The sequence below is a fragment of the Melitaea cinxia genome, chromosome Z (genome assembly GCF_905220565.1).
Source record: "Melitaea cinxia chromosome Z, ilMelCinx1.1, whole genome shotgun sequence".
In the NCBI taxonomy this organism is placed as follows: domain Eukaryota; kingdom Metazoa; phylum Arthropoda; class Insecta; order Lepidoptera; family Nymphalidae; genus Melitaea; species Melitaea cinxia.
The window spans coordinates 8791377-8816500 of record NC_059424.1 but is presented as its reverse complement, the minus strand read 5'-3'; the positions used below and the strand labels follow the sequence as shown (position 1 = coordinate 8816500).

Here is a 25124-nt window from a genome sequence, read left to right as displayed (position 1 = left end):
GACAAGTGACAGTATGTTCATGCCGCTTTCAATATTGTACAAATTTTATTGTTTGGTTTTGTGTTGTAATTTTTATTAGGAGTAATTATGATTTCAATCATTTCAAATTTAGAAATGGAACATAAAACATGTAATTGATAATCTATTAGTGTATACGTTATGATGTTAAAGAAAGTGTTTTAGTTTGACTTGACTACGATACATAATTAATACCATCGATGATATTTTCCAAGTATTTAATAAATAATAGTAGACACAACAGTAGTTTCGTTATATACTGTATATAAAACTGAGTAATGGCTGATTTACGCAGGTACATTACAGACAAGTGGTATGATGACGGAAGTTAGTTAAAATTGCTGGTATTATAATGACGGGCCTTAATCTATTGATTATTTATTGTGTCACTTTAAAGTTCTCTTTTATTTACAGGTCAGAAATACTAGATAGTATACAAAAGAAGAAAGAACAAGAAAAGGATCAACCACAAAGTCCAAATTTCCAGTCACAATTGGCAAAACCAACCGATAAGCAGCAAATCCATAATTCAGATGTACAAAACGCGAACGTTCCGGTGACGCAGAATGTTCCTACACAACTTCTTTCTCCGTCACATGGGTCTGGATCTCCAGTCCAGTGTAAAGAGGATGCCAAAGATAAAACTATAAAGGTTGCTAATTCTACGACAATAACACTCATTGAGAACAATAACGGAGAAAAAGATAAAGACAATAATTACTCTAAAAATTATTATACCTTAGAGCCTAAAAATGAAAAGAAAGATGAATGTAATAAAAACAGTATCACTATAACTAGGACTATACCAAAACAATCACCTAGTGGTGGACAAGTTGATAAATCTAAAGGTGCATTGAAAGGTACCAAGAGGCCTCTTCAGTATTTGGAGACTCTTGCTGAAAAAGCTGGAATAACATTTGAGGACAAATACGAAGCAGCAAATACATTACTTGCTTTAGACAAACAAAATAATACATTTCGCAGACCTGAGCTTAAACAGCCTAAATCTGAACCAGAAAACCACTCACCGGGTGACGAATACAGGTATAGAAATCAAAAAGAAGATGATGACAAATTACAAGTAAGAAATTTGTGTATGTTATACTTTTAACTACTACCATTAATATCTACATTAATTTATACTTAAACAGTTATTCATTATTGCAGAAACCCTAATAATAGTAAATTTTTTGTCAGAAGTAGTTCAAAAAACGATTGTACTATAAGTACAAAAAGTATAGGGGAGTTTCTCTGTAAATATGAATTGTATTAATGTTATTAAAATGTTAATAATCTATTATAAAGCTGAAGAGTTTGTTTTGTTTTTTTTAAACACACTAGTCTCAGTAACTACTGGTTTGAATTAAAAAATTATTTTTGTATTCGATAGACTATTTACAGAGGAAGGCTATAGGCTATTTTATTCCACAAATGATACGTCTGAAACTGCTGAGCACAGCTCATTTGTTTGTTTGTGTATATGCATTAATCTCAGGAACTGCTAGTTTGGAATTAAAAAAATCTTTTTGTTTTGAATAGTCTATAAGTTGTAGACATGATACACTGGCGGGTCTGGAATATCTCGGTGATCATAAAAAATGAAAAGGTTTTTTATTGCATTAGTATATATCAGGCATATGAATCCTTAAAAAAACTTTATCAACAAGACAATTTTATGAAGATAAACTCTGTCTTTTATAGCTTTTAATTTGGACACATAATTTAGGGGATAGAAAAAATCAAATTAAACGATTCTGCATCACACCGCGCGCCGAGATAAGTCGCCCGAGTTGCAAAGTATTACGTAAATAAGACAATGCAGGTGAAACCACAGGAACACCTAGTACAATCTTTCAAAAACCTTATAATATAATTCCTGTAGTTTCGTTTTATAATTTGGGCTCTTAATTAATTTTTGAAATTTGATTTTACTCACATTCAACCATGTGGTCTCATTGTAAGTTGTCAATATAAATGAGTGCATATCCATTTAACAGGTCTTGGATATTGACTATCTAAATTGTAACAAAAAAATTCGAAGACTGTTGTGTATCTTGAAAAATACTTTAAAAATAAATTGTGTATGTATTGTGTCCATATGGCAAAACAAGTTCGTCATTGTTTTAATTCAGAAGTGAATAGCAATTAGGCTTTATTTTCATTGGAGTCTTCACTAGAGGGATACATTTCCATCCATGTTTTATTCATAGATATCATCCATCACATTACCATGAACCCCATTGTGTCACTCATTTATCAGTTAGTGCCTACTAGATGTATAAATAAAACGCACTAACAACACTTTCTTATCTTTGACATAAATTCATAACAATATTTCATACCTATGCTAAAGGATTAAAAATAAATTAAATTGTTATAGAGTAATACTGTCAATGCCGGACCACGTTCTAGCTTTACTCTGCAGTGGCAAGTCTGTCAGTCTGCAGTAATAAATCTAAAGGATAAGTGCATCTCATGATGTTAACAAATGCATGGGCAATTTAGAGCCTATGGATGATAATTTTAAATTAAGAAATAAACCTATGCGTAACTGTATTTATTAATATCTATATGTTTTATTATGAAACAGATACATCAGCAGATAATACAGCAGCAGCAATTGCAGCATCTTCAGCAGCAGCAGCAACAACAGCAGCAGCTGCAACAGCTACAACAGCAGCAGTTGCAACAATTGCAGCAGCAAGCACTACAACGTCAGCATCAAGCTATACAACAGCACCTCAAAAACCAACAGGACCAACAAGAAATTGTAAGTATAATCATAGTAGTAAGAGAGCTGACTGGAAGAACTTATATAGATGGAGTAACCTCTACAGATTAAACATTATGCTTACGCTTCAGCCTGTAATATCTCACTACTGGGCATAGCCCTCTTTCCCCATGTACGAGAAGGATCAGAGCTTAATCCACCACGCGGGTTGCAACGGGTTCCAATGCGGGTTGGGGGATATATTCCCTACTATGAGTAACGATCACTATCAGGTGTTCATGATAACAACCGCGACCGACGGCTTATGGTGCTCTCCGAGGCACGGTGAGGAGACCCACAAGGACTGCACAAACACTCAGACCACAGCAAACACCTGTATGGCCAATACAAATGTTTGTCATGTGCGGGGATCGAACCCGCAACCGCCAGCGCAACAGCCACAAACCATTACTGTGGCCGTTGCGCCAACACGGCGTCATTAAACATAAATCCCTCAAAATTGCAAGTCATTACTACCGGTAGTCCTAAACTTGTGTGTTGAATAGACTGGTTGCTTATACTACCAGTCATTTTTTAACAACGCCGTAACCAGTTACAGCGACAAAGTAAAAAATCTCGGACTTATCTTCGATAGACATCTTTCTTTGACACCTCAGTTGAGTAAAATGAGCCTTAAACTAATTGTAGCTATTAGATTACTGCGACGACTGCAATGCTTCCTCTCTTTGCCTACCAAAATTACGTTACCACATTCACTCCTTCTACCAATACTTGACTGTGCTGTCACTTCTACCTTAATCTTAAAGAGGAGCAGTTAAAATAAGCTTGAGCGCCTCCTTCATCTTTACATACAATTCTATTTGGTCTTTTTTTTTTATTATGTTATGGGCTTACTCTTGACCTCAGTCTAGCTCTAGAGCACAGACGAGGTCGAAGATGGAGCGAGTTCGCCCAGAAGAAGCCTGTTCACTCGTGCTTTAAACATGTTCGGGTTGTATGAACTCGGAAATACAGACGCCGGCAGGGAATTCGATTTCTTGGCTGTGCGCATTAAAAAAGATGATTCGGTCTTTGCAAATATGACCATGTTTCCGAATTTCGCAATCGTCTCTAGTGGCTCCCGGTTCGTTTCGCAGCAATAGTCACAGTCTCGTTGCTATATTATGTACTTTTTCGTTCTGAGTAACCTCTCTGTACCTCAAGGAGTATTTCATGTATCTTTGTAATAAGCAAAAAACGCACCCTTAGATTCGAGTCTAAAGTAGACGATGATGGAAACTGCAGCTAAATACTACTTCTTTTTACTCCAACTCTTTTTCAGTTAAAGCTGACCAATCTCTGTCTTCAAAAACTACCTCAAGGTGTACTATGTGTCACCTTTTTAAAGATATAGTCATAATTGTTTTTAATACCTGCATAATATTATGTTTGTTTGTTGTGGGCTCGATTTTCCGCATTTAGACTCGATATTGGTTCATTATGCGTGAGAAAGGGTTGATTAGTTCAGCCAGCCCAGCTCCTTCCAGAAGCTCAAAAGCCTCCTAGGGTGTTCACAGGCTTCTCGGAGCGCCCTTATTTCCTTAAGGATGGTTACCTGGTGTGTGGCCACTCCCTCGCATTCCAGGATCACGTGGGCGGCTGTATCTTCAGCAGCCAGACATCCCCTACAAAGAGGACTGTCAGTTGCATTTACAATGAATCATTGATAGTTGAGTGTCATGTGACCGGTAATCGTACCAACAACCATTCTGATGTCCAGACGGTTCAGACTAAGCAATCGGCATGACAGGTGCGGTGATACTTCCGTGAGTATAATTTTGGACTGTCTACAGCCGGCTTGTTTTGCCTAAAGGGCATTGTGAACGCACGTGTGCGTTGCCTTACCCACGAGCGCAGTTGTGCAAATGGTAGAGGCAGTAAAATAGGTGGGCCAGCGACCTTTGTATTGGACCCCTGTCTCGCTAGATCATCGGCGGCATCATTTCCGTGTGATTCGCTATGTCTTTTTATCCATTAGAGGATTACACCCTTTAATGAGGGTAATCTTTCCAAGGTTTGGTGACATTTGTATATATGACTAGAGTTAGCAAATTACTCCCTAGTACTTTAAGTATCATCCTCTCGCTACAACGTCTCTTGTTATTTCATTCGCAGTGAGTTATAATATCATGCATATTGCTTCACTTCTATTATATATTTTATGCATTTATCTATATTATATGTATTTCACTTATAAGTACTGTATTTTTATGCATATGTTTATTTATTTATTTAAATATATGTCGGATTTATTATGTTGTATATGTATGTGAATTTTTTTTCGATAATTAATATCATCCTAGGTGACTCTTTGTAAACTTCCTTCCCGCTTTTAATATGCTGTGTCATATATGTCCAAAGGTTATCTGGAAGAGATCACTCTTCTAGCGATTAGACCGCCTTTGTACAATATTCTATATTTGTAATATGTTATTGTTTTGATTGTTGTTGTGTACAACAAAGAGTATATTATTATTATTAGCTTTAGGTGTTTTTAATATAAATATAGTAATTAAATGTTGATATAATAATAAAATATTAATATATAGTTATTATTAATATATTATTAATTAATTATTTCATTGAATGAATATGTCCATCTTGAAAATATGTTTTTTAAATCATGTTTGGAACAAACCTATATACATTTTTGACTCCCTTATGTTGTCATATTTTTTGTTAATAAAGAAACATGAAACGTGTACACCAACCAACCTTTCAGTAAAATATAAGTATTTCAAGTGAGTTTTTAAAATAACTCATTATTTAAGTATGAAAAAATAAGCTACATATTATTTATATTATTACCTCATCATGTTTATTTTCTTAACTTCTAATTAAATATCTCGTATAAAACACTTATATCATGCAGAACAGTCACTGTCTACATTTAAATTAACTACTTTTTCCACTTTGTTTAGTATATTTATATCTTATTTTGGTGAAAAAAATTACATAACTATATTTAGTTTTAAATAGATTAACGTAGTGTACTCAATTTTTCTTAAAGTTTAAATCTTTCTTAAAGTTTAGTTATTGTTTTATTTAGTTGCAGAAACAATTCCAACAACAACAACAACAGCAGCAGCAACAACAACAGCAGCAGCAGCAGCACCAACAACAGCAGCAGCAACAGCAACAACAACAGCAGCAGCAGCAGCAGCAACAACAACAACAACAACAACAACAGCAGCAGCAGCAGCAGCAACAACAACAACAACAACAACAACAACAACAACCGCAACAACCACAACAGCAATCACAACAAGCATCTCAGCCACAGCAGCCTAAACAGGAAATACAACAAATTTCTCAGCAGCAAGAATTGCAGCAACAAAAATTTTTACAGGTATAAATAAACCTTATTGTACATTGACAAATTTATTTATTTATTATAAAAAAGAAACAGAAAAAGTGTCATGTATTATGGCTGTCAGTTATACTTAAATTTACTTGTTTTCATATTTCATTTTCTACTAAACAAAACCATTAAAATACTAAAATTTTTGTTATGGTAGTCACGCCAATTCTAAGCTTAAATCATTGATTAAAACTTTTGCTTTATTTCTATTTGAGAGTTGCTGGCCCTATTCATCATAATTGGATGATCACACTCGGTCTGCAAATCATTTTCAATCACTATTGTACCGGACGGCACAAATTAGCCCATTTGCACTTTGCATTGCACCTACAATTTAGTTGCTTTCTTAAATGATTGTGTCTATGAGAATATCACAGATATATTTAAATTTGAACAATTTCTTAGTGTCGTTGATTACAAATTAATATTCTTTAAGGGGTATTTCTTAAGAGGACCAATTGTAATCTTTTGGAACATTAGCTACAAAATAGAAGTTCTGTTTTGGATCCATTATTATCAAAATTTGTAGGGACTACAAATTTTGATAATAATGGATCCAAAACAGAACTTCTATTTTTGGACTCTACTAAAAATGAAGAAAATTGAGTACAAAATTTTCATAAATTTTAAGTTCTTGTTAAAATAAACAAAACTAAAAATAGACCTGCTTTCATTATTATGCTACCATTCATAAAACATTAACTAAGTATATTTACTTTTAGTTGTTTAAATTATTTAATGGTAAAAATATCAAGTTTTTGATAAAGTGATTGTGAATGATGAGATGATATTTTTAACTTTTTTAATTTATAATGTAATATGTTCATTTTTTCTTTCATTGTATATATATAAAAAATGTACAATTATACTATTTCTCCACTTTAAGGTTGCTTTTTAGCAATATAATCTTTTGTAATAATTTCCTGACTTTTTTTTTGTATATTGATAGTTCTTTGTGTACAGTAAAGAGTTCTAATATAATTATTTCTTGGCAGGTGGTAAACAACCAACCAGTGCACACACAACAGTTCAATGTACCTGGGATTGGTGAAATAAATCTTAGCTTCTTGACGTCCCCTCAAAATAACGTTAATCTTCTTTTTGATAAGAACCAGAAGCCCGGCATGAGTGGAGAGATCAAACAGCAACAAGTGAGTATTTATTTTCTGTTATATTTAAAGAGGTAAAAAAAATATGTATAGCAGAGTTCTGTTACCTAGCTAGCTTGAGTCTGTAACATCCCACTGCTGGGCGTAGGCCTCTTTCCCCATGTAGGAGAAGGAGCAAAGCTTAATCCACCACGCTGCTACAATGCGGGTTACTGGAGATATTCCTTACTATGAGTAACTATGAGGGCGAGGTAAAAAGTTTCTGGCCTGACCTAGAGATCGCGCTAGCAGGTTTAATTTTTTACTTGTATTCTATAGTACTATATCTCACTAGCGTGTATATAAATTTTCGGGTCAATGGCTTAATTAGTATACATTTGAGAGGCGATTGAACAAGACGCCTCGATTGCTTACGTGAAAATGGAAAAGTCAGAGAAGCATGCAGTCATTAAATACTTCTATTTAAAAGACCTAAAACCATTTCAAATTAAAGAAGAGCTGGATTTCACGCTGAAAGATTCTTCGCCGTCACTTCAACGGTGAAACAGTGGGTTTCTGAATTTAAGAAAGGTCGAACGAGTGCTTCTGACGAACCACGTTCAAAATGCCCCTTTGAGGTCACGACTCTCTCGGAATGATTGAAAAAATTCATAAAATGGTGATGGAGGGCCGCAGATTAAAAGTAAGTGAGATAGCTGATGCTACTAGGATATCAACTGAACATGCACGCAATATTTTATACAAACATTTGAGCATGGGGAAGCTCTGTGCTAGGTGGATGTCGCGTTTGCTAACGGTCGATCAAAAGTTGACCCGAAAAACTCTTGATCATCGAAAATTTGGCGATGTACAAGCGCAACTCCAGTGAACTTTTACGTCGATTTATAACTTGGATTCACCACTACACTCCTAAAATTAACAACAATCAAAACAATAGATTGGACTAGGTGAACCAGCCTCAAAAAAGGCAACATCAATTTTATCGGCGAATAAGGTTATGGCAATTGTTTTTTGGGATACATTTTCTTCATTGATTATCTATAGGAGGGGAAAATCATGAATGGTCAATTTGAACGTTTGAAGGATGCAGTGAAAAATAAACGACCAAACTTGGCGAAAAAAAATCTTGTTTCACCATGACAACGCACCTCCCCATTCGTCGATAGTTGCGGTGGCTAACATCAACGAATCGAAGTTCGTATTGTTCCCCCAACCACCATATTCGCCAGATTTAGCCCCCAGTGACTAGCATCTGTTTCCTAATCTTATAAAGTGGCTTGGGGGTTAAGAATTTGAGAGCAACGAAGAAGTCATTGATGAAGTTGCAGACTCACTTGCATCCAAAGTTCTACAGAACGGCATACCTCTCGACATCGTACCGCACTATACTGACCATCTTCCAAAAATAAAAAACGACAATTATATTAAATTTAAATCTTATTTCAATGAGTGCTCTCAAAACAAGGGCCTCTGGTACAGGACCATTGTAGACGAACCACCACGCGAACCTTGGTTCGCCTCAAGAAACCTCAACAGAAAATATTTAACTCTTTGCTTCCGGGCCCGTACTTACCACATCCCACTTAACAAGTTTAACTTCATTATGAAAAAGGAGACGATCCAAACTGTACACGATGTGAGAGAGAAGAGGACCTCCTACACTTAGTTCTCGAGTGTAAAATCAACGAACAAGCTAGGTTGAATTTCTTAAATGAAACTCGATGCTCTACTGGTGAGTTTCTCTTCTTTCTCCATCGAATCTTAAGTTCAGGGTTCACTGCCAAATATAGTGATAGATTTGTAGGTTTCATGATACATTCATTGAATCTTAGATATGACTATTATAAAAATACTCATTAAGTTACAATCCCAACTGTTAACGTAACGCCTAGAGTATAAGCATCATTGTTATTATTTTTAAGTCAACTTAATCACTTGATGTATGGCTTATAAAATAAATAAGAAAAAAAAATAAGTCATTGATGCTGCAAATGAGTATTTTGAGGCCGAAAACTTTTCACCCCGCCCTCGTATCTACTATAAGCAATGATCGCTAACAACCGGGACCGACAGCTTAACGTGCTCTCTGAGCCATGGTGGGGAAACCCACAAGGACTAACAACGCTCCGAGCGGGAATCGAACCCGCGACCGTCGTTGTTTAGGCGCCGCCGACACGGCACATGCACCATTCCACAAGAGCGGTCATCCTGGTACCTTAGAGTCAAGTATTAAGTTACTTACTTTTGGAATTAGGAGAAGACGACTCTGTGTTTGTTAAAAAAATGTTTTAACTAAAATTTGTTATATTTGAAATGAAAGTCACAAATTTATTTCTTGCATATATAATTTGGGTTATAGTAAATTTCTACATAGTAAATAAAAGGACAAACAAAATGATCCATTAGAGTGGTGAAATTAATGTGTTTTCTGCTTAATTCTGCTTATTTTTTCCATAAAGATAAATCTAACTCCAATGGCATGTGAATATGTGCTTAAATTGTGTCCCAGTTTTAATAAATATGAACATGCCATTTTCGTTTGAGGAAGAAAAACTAAATTTTATTGTTAAAATAAACTCAGAGGAATAGAATTACAGGATTGAAAATTTATGTATATTATAACACTTTATTTTATAAGATAACACAAAATGCAACGCAATTTATAGTTTTTGTCTATATTTCGGAGCAGGTAAATGATTCGTGGTCTCTTCCAGACTGTCATAACTAGAGAGAGTTAAAAATATGAGATTCATTGCTATGCTTTTGGTTCGAAGTGACGAGGGTTTCATTACTATGGAAAAGTCATCTTCAAGGTTTTTCTAATAGAAAAGAAACAATGTGAAACAAAACAACCCAAGTTATAAAGTAGAAATACCTGTGATCAATGTAATTGTCGATTCTAAACAGAGTTTAGTATTATTTAGTTCATGGAATTTGCTACTGTTTTTAGTGTTTATAAAGGATGGTTGTGGCTAGAACATTTCAGACTGAACAGAACAGAATAAGCTTATAATATAATGTCTCGTTGCTGGTAAAGGATTGTTTTCTTGATATAGCGCCATGCATATTATGATAACTTTATACTGTATATTTTATACATAATAATATAAATAACAAAAATAAAACTCTTGTCACGTACAGATAGTAGACGGTCAATCTCAAGTGGTACAGCAGCAAATCAGTATGGCCCAGCACGAGCCGTCGCAGACTCACCACCAAACTGTCACCGTTGTGTCATCCATGCCCAGCAGCATGGCACAGCATCAAGTGAGTTTATGATTATGTTCATTTGTTCAATTTTTATTATTTATTTGTAGGTCATCGTTATATATGTCGTCTATAAATCACATGAGGCTCGAAAGGGGGAAAATGGGATTTGGGAAAAAACACGAAATATCACAAGGATAATGAGATATCACGTGTAATTATGACCATAGAACGTGCGGCTTCTAAAAAAAAAAACAACCTCAAACACCCTGAAACATTGATATTTGTCTTGAAATTTGTATCATGATGCTTTGATTTTCCAGAGTGAGCATAAATTAAAGATAAAATTCTGAAATTGGGTATGTTTGGTAGTCAAAAACCTCACCACATATCACCAAGGGGCGGAAGGGGATGAAAAAGTTGTTATACATACATACAAACTAAATTATTATATGACGTTTCAAAAAATTTATGCTTTTAGCAATTTTTCTTTTATCTATTCTAAAAGACGTTGCTTCTTACTAAATTTCAAGATTCTGAATTCACGGAAAGTACTCTGTAGGTTTTGATTCCCATGCGAGTGTCGAAAATTTGCAGCATAAACGGCTGTATCTTTTGATTGCGTTAGTTTAGAGGTTTTTTTTCACAGCTTTAAAGAGTACCTGAGTATTTGATATGAATTTCAGTTTGGTACCTTGACGCGTTCCTGAGAAAAAGGATCTTGACAGACAGACGGACAACAAAGTGATCCTATTAGGGTTCCGTTTTTTCCTTTTGAGGTACGGAACCCTAAAAAAGCTATCAGCTATGACACTGTAGTATCGCCCGTAACCTCCCCCCCCCCCCCGTTCCATCCAGCTCATTCCATAATATTCTAGGTGCAAAACAGCTGTACAAATTTTAATTACATATTTATTCTATTTGAAAATCATATTACTTTAGTTCGGAACCTTTTGATCGTTAAAATAATTCTTGTAATCACCAAGGTCTAGATCATAAAAGATTTAAAAAGATGACAAACTGATAATTGCACGTGAAATCTGTGTCAGATTAATAATTTTCAAAGACGCGCTGATTTCAGATTCTTTTAATATTTACTTAGCAGTCGTTGTATCTGTATTACGGCCTTTATTTAGCTAGTGACAAATACAATCTTTTGACGTGACGAGATAGATAGGTACTTAGTCTCCCAAGATCCATTCTTGTTTCTATTTTCTTGAACTGAGCCGTTCAATTTTCATTTTTCCCACAGAAATTCGTACGGTGGCAAACACATTTCTAGGTTAGAATAAGTAAAATTTACTTTACTTATAATGTTGGTCGTACTACCGATATTGGATACGATATATCGTAAGTGCTGGCTTCCTGGCTTCCTTTTTTTTCAATTTTTGCATTTCTCCTAAGACTAATTAATAATTATTTAACAGAAGACTAATTAATAATAGATAATTAAGTATCTTAGCGTCTTAAGAAACTGTTTACGCTACAACGTTTTCTACTATGTTTCGATCGATCGTTTCGCACAAACGAAAAATTCAAAGCGAGATTCAAAGCGATTACTACTATTACAAAATTACTCTGTGGAATGTTGCGATTATGCGACCTTGTCAAAAATCATAATTATTGGTAAAAACGGTATCGAATTCAAGACAATTTGATTTGACGGGTTATTCTTAGGCTGTGCCTACTGTCATTGTTAAATCGACCAATGTTAAAAACACAATACTTTGTTCGTATTCCATATGACGCGCGACGTTATAAAATTGTAAGATTATATAATTTCCTACTGTTATTGCTAAAAATTTTGTAAGCGATTGTAGGCAGAAGTTCCATAAAAGGCCCGTCGTCGATTCGCGCGAAGCGCTGATATCGCATATATGACGGCGAGTTTTTCAATTGAAGCGGATTTAAATTAAATTACGGTTTATGTCTTTTTCATAAATATGTAATGTTCGTGTTTTATATATCATTTTTAGTAACATTACAAGGTTTAATTATGTTAAAATGGCTATTTGTATACGTTTAGACTCACTGTACTTATTCTGCGTCTTATTGTTAGTCTGTAATGTTTAATGTTAAGGTCAAGTGTTTTTTTTTATGTTACTATCTATTAACTTTCATTTTGTTTTGTTTTGTGTTTTAAGTAATTTTAATATAGGCTTTCAATACTGCCCTTTTGTAACAGAACTAAGATGAATAGATATGAAAGAGGTAGTTAAATTAATAATATATATATATATATATATATATATATATATATATATATATATATATATATGGTGGCTTGGCTTGATTTTGGACGATAAATTGACATGGCGACCCCACATAGAACACCTGAAAAGTAAACTTACACAATTCATTGGCGCGCTACGGAGGATGTTTTCTTGTATACCACCTAAAATACGATATATGCTGTACAATGCGCTTATAAAATCTAAACTTACATATTTAATAGAGGTCTGGGGCAGCGCCGCTAAAACGAATATCATGCCATTACAACGTGCACAAAATAAAGCTATTAAAGTGTTATTCCAATATCCCAAGCTAACACCTATTTCTATATTATACAAAACCTCTAAAATACTTAACCTTGAGCAAATTTACACTGTAAACATATGCATGTTAATAAAAAAAAAAAAAATTATCTGGACACATCCGCATGCAGACAGCTATTATCAAACGCGAGTATACACACAACTTAAGAAATACACACAAACTGAAACTCATCACACCAAGAACAGGGTACGGTAAAAGAAACATTTTATATGATGGTGTCATGAGGTACAATAAACTACCGAATGAAATAAAAATATGTGAAAACCTTTCTATATACAAAAGTAAATTTAAAAAATATATACTTGAAACATAATGTGTATAAATAAACATAAAATATAAATGAATAAATATAAAAAATAAAAAAAAAATAAAAATAAAAATTAATAAATAAAAAAAAAATTATACTTAAAATGTAATGGATAAATAAACATAAAACATAAATGAATAAATATAACAAATAAACAAAAAAATATATATACATATACAATCACAACAAAAAAAATCACTCATAAACTTTCACATTAATTTATCAACTACCTTCAATCAAACAAAAAGACAAACTAAACCATGTTCACAATATGATTCATAATACTCGTAGTAAACAAATAAATAAACATGATTCTTTATTGCTACCTTTCCCTTTTTTGAGTCATTACCTATTTAAACAAATACGGTCGAACTGTTTGTTACATATTTAATAAAGTATCTATATGTACAATACTCATAAGTGAACTGTAATGTTCTTGAGAAAATAAAGTTCTTTAAACCTATATATATATATATATATATATATATATATGTATATGTGTGTGTGTGTGTGTGTGTGTGTGTGCGTGCGTGCGTGTGTGTGTGTGTGTTTGTTTGCTTGTTACATATATACGTTACCATTCGTATATAAATAACACTGTTGGTTTTCAAATAATTGTGATTGCTAGCAAATGAAAAAAACCGACTTCAATTATTTCGACAAGTAATACAACGTAGGTATTGAAAAAAAATAACGAAAGCTCTAGTCACCACTACATTTTCGAAGGTTCCCTTCGATTTCTTTGGGTTGCCATCATCAGACCCTGGTTTCCTTATCATGGTACCACCCATGGGTTATCTCCTTTCCAACAAAAAAGAACCATCAAAATCGGTCCATAAACGACGAAGTTATCCGCGAACATACATTATATAGGTCGAATTGAGTAACTTCCTCCTTTTTTGAAGTCGGTTATAAATAAAATGAAGTTCCTTTTCCTTCGCTGAAATTTAGGTGGCGCCACACTACACCAATAAAAATTGTCAACTGGAATGGAAATCCTTTTCTCTTTATCAAATCATAAATGGCACTTTTTTCTCAAAAATGGTACGCCAAAATACAATAATAATTCCCAAAGAGCAACACGGAGGGGAGTAGCCATAGCGTTTTTTACCGACACAAAACTGTCTGTCATTTTTTGCGGGGGAAAATCATCAATATGCACACTTTATCTGATTCCTACACAAAAATAATCGTCTGTCACTACGAAACCACACTAAACAACACACATACTAAATTAAATACGCATGATTGTAACAACTGTCGATATGCATTATCGATAAATTCAAGTACTCCGTTAGGGAAATTAGGTTTTTAAAGTGGTATAAAGATAACGTGTTTAAAGATGGTCTTTATTTATTATCTACTACAATAATTATCATGTCAAAAAGAAACTAAATGCTTATATCATTTTCAAAAAAGTGACAGTCGTATCTATTACTGGTTTTTATAATTGTTTGCAGGCAAACGAAGAAAAACCGACTTCAATTATATCGACAAGTAATACAACGTAAAATAGTCAAATGAATACGTATTATCAAAGATTGCTCCAAAAGTTGTAATCAGATCTCGATGAAATTTAAATTTGACCACATGATAAACATCGGCTTTCGATGAAATTAAAAATCACCAAAATCGGTACACCCAGTAAAAAGTTATGCAGATTTTCGAGAGTTTCCCTCAATTTCTCTGGGATTCCATCATCAGATCCTGATTTCCTTATCATTGTACCAAACTAGGGATATCTCCTTTCCAACAAAAAAAGAATTATCGAAATCGGTTAATAAACGACGGAGTTATCCCAGAACATATGTATATTTTTGCACTAGCGACCCGCCCCGGCTTCGCACGGGTGCAATGCTGATACTAAATATACTACAGAATGTCTTTATTTATAGTATGAAGCTAGCTTATAGCATGGTTATTAACATAATAACAACATTCAAATATGCGTCGTTAGATTACTCGTTGTTACAGAATGCGTTGAAGAAATAAAGGTTCACTGCTCGTTCCCCGTAGGTGATAGCGTGATCATTTGTAGCCTATATGTTGACCCGACTTCTTAATAATAGTCGTGCCAATTTGAAGTAAATCCATGCAGTACTTTTTGAGTTTATCCCGGACATACATACAGACAAACAGACAAAAATTCTAAAAACTATATTTTTGGCTTCGGTATCGATTGTAGATCACACCCCAAGTATTCTTTTAAAAAAATATTCAATCTACAGTTTTGACTTTCCTACCATTTTATTATATGTATAGATTGAAACTAAACATAACATACATAGATAACTTACAGCTGATCTGTGCAGCGATATCGATCGCTATGTCATTGCCTACAATTTACTCGACTAATTCCAAGGATGCATTAACTATAATTGAAATGAAACGTGGTTATAACCGCGAGTGCTGGTCAGCAAATTCCTCCCGTAAGCTTTTTCATAGTAAATCGAAGTATAGACATCAATTGTTAAAAATTAGCTATATTCTTTTAATTCATTTTGTTATTAGCTTAGACATTGATATATTCTTAAAAAAAAAGGAAAAGTTTATTACAAATATTTCCGTATACCTACTTTAACGTCTTAAGTAATTTGTATATTATTTCAATTACCACAAAATAAATAAAATTAAACTTTATAAATTTATGCTACATCGATTTAAAGCTGAACTCAATTTTAAGGAAACAAATCTTCAAATATATACGATTTCACAAGTATCGTGTGAACTTCGAACGTTCTGGAAATTTTTTGAAATGATTTTGAATTTTGTATGGATTTTCATTTTGAAATAACATGTTTACATATAACATGACCGTTTTGGGTGTTATTCCACTATCAGCATTTATATATTCTGGTTTCCTAACCATGTACATCTTATTAGCATGACTTTTGTAGTACTTGAGACAAGATAAGTGATTCTGACCTCGTATTTACAATGCAATGTTTACATGAATAGATGGGAATCGAGGCCACAAATCATCTTAGCGACCGTTAATGTGTCTGCGGTAACCTTGTATATAAATTCGATAACTGCGTGTGCATGGCACGTGCCAGAGTCAAATATATATTTTACATGTTGTTTGTGTGAATTTGTTATACCTTTTTTGGTTTAAAATTAAATATTTATTACAATCATAACCCAAGAGTTATTTGGATGTCGAAGCGTCTCTCACACAAAAACTAATAGCATATCTTCAAATAGCCCGCACACACATACACAAAGAGACAGACAGAGAGAGAGAGAGTCGTGTGTTATATACTATTAATTGAATTATTTGTACAATATTGTTGCAATTTCAGGTACAGCAACAAGCTAGTAGCGGTATACAACAACAAGCAACTATGCCACCCCTGCAAAGCCTTCCTTCGAACACGCAACACCCCCAACAGATAAGGTTAAATACTTAAAAAATTTTGGTCCAGTTTCACTAGCTGTTTATAAGTATTAGGTTAAGTTTTGACCAAGGTTTTAGGTAAGTAGATCAGTATCCAACAGATAAAAGTTTCCGATATATTTTTCTGGTTTACCATCAAACTCTTAACAACATATTAAAATAAAAATATAGTTTTATTTAACTAGAGACAGGCATTTGATAGGCATTTGATCTTCTTTCTAGTAAGGTCTCTGACGTGTATAATAAAATAAATAAATGAGTGTTTCAGTACATTATTAGCTAGATAAACTTTATATGCTACCAACGAAATATGCCTTTAGTCTATGCTTTCAAAACTTTGAATTTAAAAACCTAATTAAATGTTCTGAATAACTCTATTAATAACAATAAAGTAGTAGAATAGATAATTGTGTTTGCTAGCAAACGAAAAAACCGACTTCAATTACATCGACAAGTAATAACAACGTAGGTTGACGAAAAAATAGTCAAGTAAATACGCATTATCAAAGACCACATGATAAACATCGGCTTTCGATTAAATTAAAAATCATCAAAATCGGTACACCCAGTAAAAAGCTATGTGTGATTTTCAAAGAGTTTCCCTCGATTTCTCTGGGATCCCATCATCAGATTCTAGTTTCCTTATTATGGTACCACACCTGGGATATCTCCTTTCCAACAAAAAAAGAATTATTAAAATCGGTTCATAAACGACGAAGTTATCCCCGAACATACATACATATATATATATATATATATATATATATATATATATTACATAGTACAATTACAAAAACGTATTGTTTTATGATTCTTTATGTTCTTTATTAATAATTACTTACTTAATAATTAAATATTAACAAACTTTATTTAATTTAGTGCGGAGTGGGGCCACAGTCGAGTGCAAGTAATCCAACAACCCCTTCAGAACAGCACCTACCTGCAACAACTGTACAATGCTCAAGGGCCTCTTTTGATGCCTGGCAACATTGCTTTGCATCCAGGAATCAATTCGCAGCAAATACAAGTAGGCTTACATTACATACTTAATAATTATATAAACGTCAAATAAATATATACATATTCACACTCAGCAGACGTTTTATTGGTTTTATAGGTTTGACTACTTAATGGTTATTTTTATTACTATTACAGTGTGTTAGTGTAATACATTAATATAAAATTATTAAAAATATATACAGCTTATTCGAAGTGATCTCCGAAATTAGCGACTTGGTTCTAGATGCTATCTTCATCTCCCGAGATAAAAAATTTTATTTTCGGACAGGATATCTTCGATTTTTTTCTTTAACTGCTTTGATCGCTGTTTTCGTACGAACACTTCGTGAACGGCCAGAGGAGTTTTCATTGTATGATGACTTTTATAAACTGTATTTGGCTCCATACATACTTTGTGTAATGCAATCACAGTGATTCGGTTTTCTTTATCACCCCACTCCATTTTAATATCATAAAACATTTTACAATGTATAGGTGTGAAAATGAGAAAACACAATCAACAATCATATTAAATGACAGATTCTAAATTCAAATGTAATATTCTGTTTATTTTTAATTGTAACAGCATTTATGGCCAGACTATGTATACACTACAATTTTTTTTACTAAAAGTAATTCCTTTTGTACATGTAGAATTTATGTTGTGTATCTAATACTATTAAACGAGCAACTTATATATAATCTGAATCTCGGAAACGGCTTCAACGATTTTCACAAATTTAGTATGTAGGGGATTTCAGGGGCGATAATTCGATATAACTAGAATTCATTTTTAGAAAATGTCGTTTTATGCCTGTTTTTAGGCAATGAAAAAATGGATGCAATATCGTTGGAATACGAAGGTAAATTTCGCAATTGTCAAAAAAGTTGTAATAGCTCAGGTGGTGTAATAATCGGCCGGTCGGAATCGACCGAGAAGACCACGGTTCAAGTCCCTGTCTCCAGATCGGTTATTTTTTTTTTTATAATTGCACTCATGATTTTTGATTTAAATAACCAGTTCATACTTTTTATTATTATGTCAATAAAATTGGAAAATATTATTCATATTTTATCAATATGTAATTCGTCTTTAAATATGATTTCCAAAAAATACGATTTATTAAAAATACCGAGCTAAGCTCGGTCACCCAGGTTACTGTTACTAAAATACTCGACTATTTTCATCATTGTTCTTATTGTGTTTGTATCTAATTTTTTATTTTTTCTTCAAAAACCGAGACGCGAAAGTAATCAACAATAATCGATTCGAACCAATTTCGAGTTTTTTCAGAACCAAAAGCTTTTATTTTTATTGAAACTCGTAAAAAAGTTAGTTTCAGGTCAAACCAACGATAAGTATAAATATATATATATATATGTATATATATATATATATATATGTATATATATATATATATATGTATATATATATATATATATATATATATATATATACTCAGTCGATATCGGAAAATTATATGCGAACACCGGGAACGACATTATTATAAATGTATGAATGCGTCCGGAGATTTTGCATTGCGAACAGCCTCGCCGTCAGTAGCCGGCGCGGGATTCGTATAATAATACCTTTTCGTGTTCGTTTTTTACAGATTGTACTATTTATTGATATAATTTTTATTTTATTTACAACGTACAAACTGGTAAATATACTATCAACGTTATTTTATATAAATACTAGCTGCCCGGACAGATTTCGTTCTGTCAAAAGTTTATAGTAAAAATTATTTTTTTATAATTTTGTTTTTTATATTTTTTTTATATATAAACCTACGAACGGGAACGTACAAAAAATAAATTAGCGGATTTGGTCGAGCCATTCTCGAGTTATGCGCTTAGCAAAATTCATTTTTATTGATAAAGATTTATATTTATATAATAAATTATCGACTAGCCTTACTAGTGGAATAGTTCTTAAAAGAACTACAATAAATTTAATTTCAGTAAATTTTTACAAACGACGTCGGATTGTTTTTTTTTTTTTTTTTTTTTTTTTGTAAACCGATATAAATACTTTTTTCAGGTGATCGCCGCAGGAAAACCATTTCAGGGCAGCCAGCTCGCTCCTCACATGCTAACCACGCAGGGCAAACAAGTTATACAGGGTCAAACCGGTGAGTTCAGTGAAAGATTATTACTTTATATATACTCGAGCTTTTCATTTCTATTCTTTTTAACTTTACAGTATGGTATCCCCACCATTGTATAGCTAAAGACCCTTTTATTTATTAACTATGAATTATTGTACGTATAAAAGACTTGATAACTTTTATTTTGCTCACAATATATTCAACCTTCAAATACGTTTTTAAATTTTTTGTACATATATTTATTTAGGATTATGTATTATTATTATTTATATCAAAGCATTATCTACAATAATGCCCACTATTATATTGTTTTTTATTAATAGTTCTAAAAGCTATACTTTTGCAACCGTATTTATTTGAATGTGAACTGTATCTCTATTTAGTTTTACAGTTAATTTTACAGGTCTAACTGCATATCAGGAACAAGGTTTAAATATGTTTCAACTGACTAAGTATTTCTTTAAAGTCTCGTGATAATTTGTATGTCAGTGTCTTGTCTTGTTTAGGGAATAAACTTTTCTTTGTTAATATTTTAATTGGTGTTCGAGCCGGTTTTGTTTATCGCTTTTTCTAGGTATGATTGAATTAGTAAATTTAGTGAAAATTGTAGGTTAGAATATGCTTTTGATTAGTAGTTATCACTTGCGTTTATGTTTAAGCTTCTCACACATTTTACTTCAATATTTATTTGATCATATATTCATTTCAGTATCATTAAAACATTTTTGTATTTTTTTTAATATTAATTGTAGTAAGTTATTAAAAACATACAAATAAATGCTTTTCAGCATGTGATCTATGGCTACTGTATACAAAAATAAAAATAAAAAACTTGGGCATTTTGTCTAAATAAACGATGCCTATATTTAAAATGTTACTGTCGTAAAATGACTTGTAATTTTTTTGTTAAAAAATACGAATTTGGGACGTAGATTTCAACATAAATACCATATATTTCCAACATATGTCTGTGATAACCATAATGTAAACCAAACACATTTTAACATTATGACCTTTACTAGACCTAATCATACAACTTAAAATAAAATCACTATCACCAATAAGTAAATGAAAAAATATATTAAAGTAGGAGCCAAAACGATTTGTACTATTTCAATGATTTCAATCACCAAAATTTTTTTGCGATTCTTATGCGTTTTTACAAAATGTGTCTTGTGACTGCTCATAATTTGGTCAAATTTATTAAAAATATAAGGTTCTTTAAATGGGTGTATTAGTTTATTTATTGAGTTCTTTGACTAAAACAATACAATCTTATTTAAAATTATATCACAAAGTCATTCGTTTACTCACGCACTGTCATCTATATATATAAAAATGAATGTGTGTCTGTATGTCATTTATAGAATCGTAAACTATAGATTTGATCCTGTCATGATCTTCAGCAAAGTGTTGTGCACTAGCCCTCAAAGGTTTCTGAGTTTATACGACCACAAAAAAAGCGTAGCAACGCGCGCAGGGTACAGCTAGTCATTAATAAAAGATATAAGATTTTTTAAAATATATAATTATAACTTTTTTTATCAAACACTGTATAAGGCCAGAATTGAAATAACAACATGAAAAAATATATTTAAATTTGTATACAGATGAGATTGTTCGACACTATCGAGCATGTTTTCAATTGATGAAATCATTTAAAGTCCGATCGCCGCTTTTGTCGTTGTAAATATTTATTATACAAATCCTTCAGGTAAAATATTACAGTAAAATAGACCAAATGGATATTACGCGCTGCTTTAAGTTCTAAACCGAGAGAGTATGAGTTTTAGTTATAAGAAAATCCGATTAGTGTGTTACGTAGAAGTGTGCCTACAGCTAGGGTTGCCAACCATACTTTATAATAAAGTATTCTACTTTATTTTTGGTAAATATACTTTATACTTTTGCATACAAATAAAGTATATGAAAATACCTTATTTTCAATCTTTACTGTGATGCGTGAAACAAAATACTCATTATGGGTACTTAACTATTTAACGGTACACATAAGGTAAAACGGATGATGGAAAGGATTTAAAATTACTGAACGAAATGTTCGATGTCAGATGTGGTGTTTTGAATGTGACAGGACAGGTCAACAATCTGACATTTGTCACAGATGTCACTACTCACTATCAACGATATTGTAGAAAAATTGACCATTGGCTTTGTTTATATGTAGTTAAGGAATCAATGGTTGGAAAAATGGTTTGACCTTAGCGAAGATAACTGGTTTTCAATACTTCCTAACGTGTCCTTAAAAAATGCGGTTAAATTTGAACATTGTGAAATGATAATTATAAAAACTAAATTACAAGACGGATTAAATATTAAGATGCAGGATATATATTGCGAATGTATAGTAATGAATCTAAAGTAGCGAGAAGAGAGAAATATAGCGTCAATAAATTAAATTAGAAACGAATTTTTATTTATATAAATATAAATATTCATTGTTAAACAAGTTTGAAACATTTAAACATAACAAAAAATTGTTAGCATGTGCTAAAGGCACACAAAAATACGTTTTTAAAGCAATAAAAACATAAAATTTGAAAAATACTTTTTTTTTCTTCCAAATACTTTATTTTTTCCTATCCAAACCATTTTATACGTTTTTTTTGTCAAAAAAAGTTGGCAACCCTACCTACAGCATACAAATATTTACTAACTACACGATCGCGAAGTTAAGTAAAATACGAGTAAAATACTTGTTGCTCTTATTTTTTATGTTCTACAAAAATATACCCGGTTACGATTTGATAAGTCTAGTGATATTTACTGAATACATTTTTATTGGAAAACTATAAAGCCCAGACATGAAGTTACTGGTCACACAAGGTACATTTAGTAAGCGCGCAATTTAAATAGTGAATATGGAAGTGATATGTTTGAGAGATTGTGTTGTTATTTCTTGCCACTAAAGTTATGTATTCTATATTGTTAAAAATATATAATTTGTATAACAGCACCATTTCCCGGATACACGACGATCCCAGCGATACCTACGACTCAGAACCAGACGTTCGTGTTTAGTCCGCTGGGCGTGATCAACTCTCAGCCGAGTATCCTCCCCGCGCACTCGCAGCCCACCGTCAGTGGTATCGGCCAGCAGCAGAAACCCGCTGAAATGCATAAGGTAAACATTCTGCTATTTTATTTCTTACTAGCTGTGCCACGCGGTTCCACCCATCAAATTAATGGAGTCGCATGTTTTTCTAATGTTTTGGAAAATTCAGTCTGACTTGCAAATTAGCTTGAAACTAAAATTCAATAACCTTTAACTTTTTGTAATATTCCAAAAGTTTTATCCCATATTGTAGGACTTAGTTTTATAGTTTCCTATTTATTTTACTTGTAGCAAAATATTTCTAAATTTCATGAATAGATGTATAAAACCTTGACTTATTGAAAACAAAACATATGAAGATTTCAGTCGCTTTGAGTTCCTATACCGATTATTGGCCGATTGACTGGCAATATTTTACTACCGCTCTTGTTATTCAAATATAGTGTCATGATTTATCGTAAAACATTGTTTTCATATCCAAAGACTTAAATAGGCTTAGAACATTCTAAATCTAATATATAAAATTCTCGTATCGCGGTGTTTGTAGTTAAACTCCTCCGAAACGGCTTGACCGATTCTCATGAATTTTTGTGTGCATATTGGGTAGGTCTGAGAATCGAACATCTATTTTTCATCCCCCTAAATGTTAAGGGTAGTTCACCCCTAAATATATTTTTTAATTTTTAAATAAATTTTTTTTTTATTTTTTTTTAATAATACAACAATAAAAAATACATACTCTAAATTTTCAACCCTCTACGATCAACCCCTATTTTTAAATAGCGTTCAACAGCAAGACATCGTTTACCGAGTCAGCTAGTTAACATATAAAATTTTTCCATTTTATTAATGTTGATTACCAAAAAATCGTAATCAAAATTCTTTATTCAAAATGCATATTTTTTATCAATTAATTGTAGTTGAATTGAAGTTACACAATATTTGGAATGTATATTCTGCTGAAATCAAACTATCAAAAACATTATGCTTAAATAAACGTATGTTTTCTAAAATTTTACAATTTACTGCGCAATTTTCTTAATTTTTCATTCTGCAAGAACTTTCCACAAAAAATAAAACTGAAGAAAAAGGAGGCCGAATTGGTTTGGATTTATAATATTTTCATTTCAGACCTACTAAATATACACAAAAAAATAAATAAAAAATAAACAATTATTCCAAAAATTCAATAAAAATAAGTTATTATTTACCATATAATTATATACTATCTGAACCGGCAAACGTTGTTCTGGCATATAAATAGTGACGTGATTATCACTTTGCGGGATAAAAATAATAATATTTTCAGACCTAATAAATATACAGAAAAAATTGGAAACATTTTTTTTTTAATTGGTAAGAAACACTATCACACGAGATTTTTATATATTTTTATAAAATTTGAGCAGGTCATGAGTGGCGGTAAGGTGGCGGCCACTAAGGTGGGCGGCGCGGGCGCACAGACCGTCCCAGTTCAAGCGCAATGCGTTCAAGTGTCTCAACCTGTCCTCGGACAACAACCGCAGGCGCAGATCATCAGCCCATTACAGGTAATTATACTTTCAAACTTTATATGTACGGTTTTTTAGAATCGGCCTAGAAACGGTGTACGGCTCAGTAGTGTCATGTGTGACGAAATTATATTTCATATTTACACGTATTGTACCTTTTTTTAGAATCTGCCAAAAATATATTTAAAAAAATATAAGCAATCAAACGAAAAAAGCCTTCAATTATATCGGCAAATAATACAACGTATATGAAAAAAATAGGCAAGTAAATACGCGTTATCAAAGATTATTCAAAAAGTTGTTATCAGATCTCGATCAAAATTAAATATCTACACAATACACACACAGTCGTCTGGTCCTAAAGTAAGCAACTTAATGCTTGTATTATAGGTAATGGCCGACTGGTATAGCTACATTTTTTTCGACAAACTTAAACCTAAATAATACATACATAAATACACAAACAAATATTTATGTTACACCCAGACTCGGGGTGGCAATCGAACCCACAACCGTCGGAGCAGAAAGTAGGGTCACTACAAACTATGCCAACGGGCTAGTTAAAAAATAGGACCACCACCAACAGCTTTTGATTAAAACAAGAATCAAAATCGTTACACCCAGTAAAAAGTTATGAGGTAGGGAAGTGAAAAATAGTTCGACGGCATAGTAGTCAAGTAAATACACGTTATTAAAGATAACTCA

At 32.6% G+C, this 25124-nt stretch overlaps 1 protein-coding gene across 1 annotated transcript in view; it reads left to right on the top strand.

Annotated features, from left to right (window-relative positions):
* LOC123668751 (polyhomeotic-proximal chromatin protein-like) overlaps positions 1–25124 on the top strand; it is a 65303-nt gene that overhangs the window by 20112 nt on the left and 20067 nt on the right. The window contains exons 3-13 of the mRNA XM_045602446.1: positions 433–1099; positions 2609–2674; positions 5853–6137; positions 7145–7300; positions 10400–10525; positions 16631–16725; positions 17605–17752; positions 19769–19859; positions 20227–20262; positions 22808–22977; positions 24318–24458. Coding sequence (XP_045458402.1) covers positions 433–1099; positions 2609–2674; positions 5853–6137; positions 7145–7300; positions 10400–10525; positions 16631–16725; positions 17605–17752; positions 19769–19859; positions 20227–20262; positions 22808–22977; positions 24318–24458 — 1981 coding nt within the window. The remainder of the gene's footprint in view (positions 1–432; positions 1100–2608; positions 2675–5852; positions 6138–7144; positions 7301–10399; positions 10526–16630; positions 16726–17604; positions 17753–19768; positions 19860–20226; positions 20263–22807; positions 22978–24317; positions 24459–25124) is intronic.